Source organism: Chanos chanos, chromosome 16 (assembly GCF_902362185.1).
Source record: "Chanos chanos chromosome 16, fChaCha1.1, whole genome shotgun sequence".
NCBI lineage: Eukaryota > Metazoa > Chordata > Actinopteri > Gonorynchiformes > Chanidae > Chanos > Chanos chanos.
In genome coordinates, this window is record NC_044510.1 from 15,265,588 (window position 1) to 15,269,113 (window position 3,526).

General features: G+C 43.5%; 1 protein-coding gene across 1 annotated transcript in view; it reads left to right on the forward strand.

The window, feature by feature from the left end:
- Positions 1 to 1,201: 1,201 nt before the first annotated feature.
- The window catches only part of itgb3a (integrin beta 3a), a 17,608-nt gene continuing 15,283 nt past the window's right edge, over positions 1,202 to 3,526 (forward strand). Inside the window, exon 1 of the mRNA XM_030793299.1 lies at positions 1,202 to 1,205. Within this exon, the coding sequence (XP_030649159.1) occupies positions 1,202 to 1,205 (4 nt within the window). The remainder of the gene's footprint in view (positions 1,206 to 3,526) is intronic.

Here is a 3,526-nt window from a genome sequence, read left to right on the forward strand (position 1 = left end):
GTATAACAGTTTGATGGTGAAGTTACTGTAGCTCCATGGTAGACCTTTGATGAAGACTTTAGCCATATGGTTTATAAGATCCCACAGTGGTTGTTAGCAATCTAAATGAGTAAATTGGCCTAGAAAGAGCCCCCCCCCCCTCTCTCCCTCCCCTCTCTCCTCTCTACCACCACTCTCTCCAGCTGCTCGACGGGAATAGTCATGTTGCGGAAACAAAATGAATCTGTCATGTTATTGCTCTTTTAATTTTAACGCGAAATTATTTTGGGGAATCAAGGAGTGTGCGATCAAAATATGAGTTCGGTAGACCTACAAGGATTTATGCGCCAAAAATCCAGCGTCATTCATGTCTAGCTTTCCAACTGAGTTGGAAGTTGATGGTGAACTGCTGAAACAAATCAAAAAACTATGCGTAGTGGATGGTGTGGTAAAATTTTTTTTACACTGATCCCATCATTTCTGCGTATTTCTGCAATGACAGTTCATGTCATTGTTTAGGTGGGGTGAGCAGCCAACTAAGAGAAGGGCAACTATCACCGGGATGTTGCATTCGGTGCTGAGAGGGTGGCGTCATAGGCAGTGCTACGTGTCACCACTAGAGGGCTGTCAAGTCCCGCTCACCTGGCCGCTGAGCTTGACAGGACGCAAAATTGAGGGAAATTTACGGCTGGCGAGAGGCAGCTCTTTCCTCCCAGGTGTACGGACACAACGTTCGGGACGTAAATGACATTTACATCTGTGTACACGCAATTTTCAGACCACCACGGAGAATGTACAACACGCTCCGAGTGAATACTCCTGATGGGTCATGTTTTTGGTGAGGAGCTAAAAACACATATACATACGCACGCACACGCACACTCGAAACATCTCTCATTTTTCATACAACACAACAAACAAGCTATTTTACACGTAAAAAGGAATTTCAGCAGTAAACGAAAAGATTCAGAGCAATAACAAAATTAACCATGATGCACATGAAAAGAACCTGCAGCAGAACGCAAACCAAGAAAAACAAACAAAATGTCTTGCCAATTTTGTGTCGTCAGCGTCCACGTTGCAGCCAATGTGTCAGCTCGATACCAGCAGTTTTCCTAGTGGGTTCCTGTCTATTTTTTTTTTCTCAGAGCCAGAATTGACAGAATTGTACCGATATGACTGATAAACTGTTGGCTGATGGTGGAGCCAGTCCTTGATAAAAATGGGTATAGTGGGAGTTCGTGATCTCCTCACAGCCGCGTGAACTTACTGGTCTGGCTGTTTCTCCGTCTACACAGGCAATAGGCGATTTGTGGGGCGGAGGATGGGGGGTGCCGTCACCCTTTTTAGCATAATGACTAAAATGCACCTCCCTCCCCCCCTGTTAACCTGTCATTCCCCTAAATACTCTATAGCGTAGTGTCAGTGACCATTGGGCCATCCCTCCTGTTAAAAAATAACAAATCTGTTCACAGGCTTGGCAAACACTGACCATGAAGCCTTTTTGGGAGAAATAATTATATACATATATAAATAACCCGTGATAAAGAAGACGTTCATGCTTCTGGTGCATACCGTGACATTTCCAGCAAGCTGACCGTTGGCGATGGAACGGATCGGACCGGATTTGCTCCGTCTCACAAATACAAAATGTGCAGGGATTCTACTTTCATCTGAGTGTTGTCTGTAAATATGACGTATATAGGTATAAATAGTGTAGCGTTGTCGTTTACTCATCATCAATAGCAGTTACATTCGACTGCACATAGAGATAAAAAGAGAAGAGGTGATGCATAGTCGAGCACCAAATTCCACTTCTGTTCTTCCAACGAAGCTTTGTTTGCTATGTACGTACCAGCTGATCAGTAGCTGAAGCACTTTGGATCAATAATGACGAATAAACAGTTGAGACGTAATGAAGTATTTACATACTTGTATATACTGTAAGTTGTGTTACGTTATATATAGATGCATAATTGTAAGTCTAAATTTCTCTGCATCTGACTGCATTGGTTTTCCAACAGCATTTAAAAAAAAAAAAAAACATCGATGTTGCATTCATCAGCAAAATATTCAACATCCTCCCCATCCTCAGTTATGTTTTCTGGGTTTGTTTGTTTGTTTGTTTGGGGGCGGGTAGGTTCAGTTCTTGATGTACAGTTTGTGTAAAGGACAAAATCACATCACTCGCACCAGAGACTGAAAAAACTCAAAATGTTGATTAACGCTGAGTATCTTTTTTTTAATCTGAACACGTGTTTGATTGAAGTCATAACGAGGCTTTTATCAATCCGACTCCATATGTTCAGCGATGGTTTAGCCAAAGTAGCGCATTCTCCATCTGAAATATACAAGTTGGCTCTGTCTCCCCCCTCTCCAGCGGTTCCCGCCTCCATCTGTTCTTCCTCTCTCTGCCGCCCTCCGAACATGACCGGCTCCTCTGAGCCTCGGTGCGATTAGAGATTAGAGTGTTAAATGAGCTCTTTTGAGGTGTGTGTTGGCAACAGGAGCAGGTGAGCTTTCACAGCGGGAAAAAACGTCACGATAGAAGAGCTATTCGGTATCCGTTTGAAATGACTCTCAGAAAGAATGAATAGGGCGGTGTAGTTCTGCACAAATGTTATGTGTTTTTTTTTTTAGCCTGGAGGGGATGTATCAGAGACACCTAACTGTGTGTGTGTGTGTGAGAGAGAGAGGGGGGGGGGTGTGGGTGTGTGTGTGCGCGCGCTGTTCAAAGTTGTACAACTGTTTCAAATTTTGGGGTGAAATACTTACACAATGTGGCTTACCTATAACAAATTCGCACACGCAGACACACATACAGACACACATTTATCTTAGTTCACAAAATCCAAGTTTCTGAGGTTATGCAAAATTCAGCTGAAAGTCCATTTCACAGTAGGTTGCTGCCATTCGACGAAATTGCAAATTCAGCAACAAACCTACAAACATGCAGAACACACGCTCTGAAGAGACGAATACGTTAAACAACAGAAAAAGACAAATAAATCATTTTAACCAGCAGCCTGCTGCCCTGCTGGCCTGGTAGTCGTCCTTAACCAGCACAGAAACAGGGACCAGAGAGATTGGTAGAGATTCGTTTTGGACCGGAGAGATTGGTAGAGATTCGTTTTGGACCAGAGAGATTGGTAGAGATTTGTTTTGGACCAGAGAGATTGGTAGAGTGTACAATCCGGGCATCAGGTCTGTTTAGTTCTGGTGACTGAGTCGGTTCATGTACAAATACTGAAACCGCGAGTGGAAAGTCACCCCATTTCAAAATGTTTTTTCATTGACCAGTTTTGTCTTGTCTCACTGACAAGATGACGTTGCGTTTTTAAGTCGTGTCACGATCAGTCTTGATCTGTTTTGTGGCTGGAAAAGGAACTTTGCATGATGATATCACTAGTACACTTTTACATCATTGGCAGGAAGTTTCGAAACGTGGAGACCACAGGCGGAGTCTGATGCCTGAGTAGTGTTAGTCACAGGAGCATCCTTACACACAGCCGTCCTCGAGCGCTGGCCGATCTGTAGATCTCTCTGT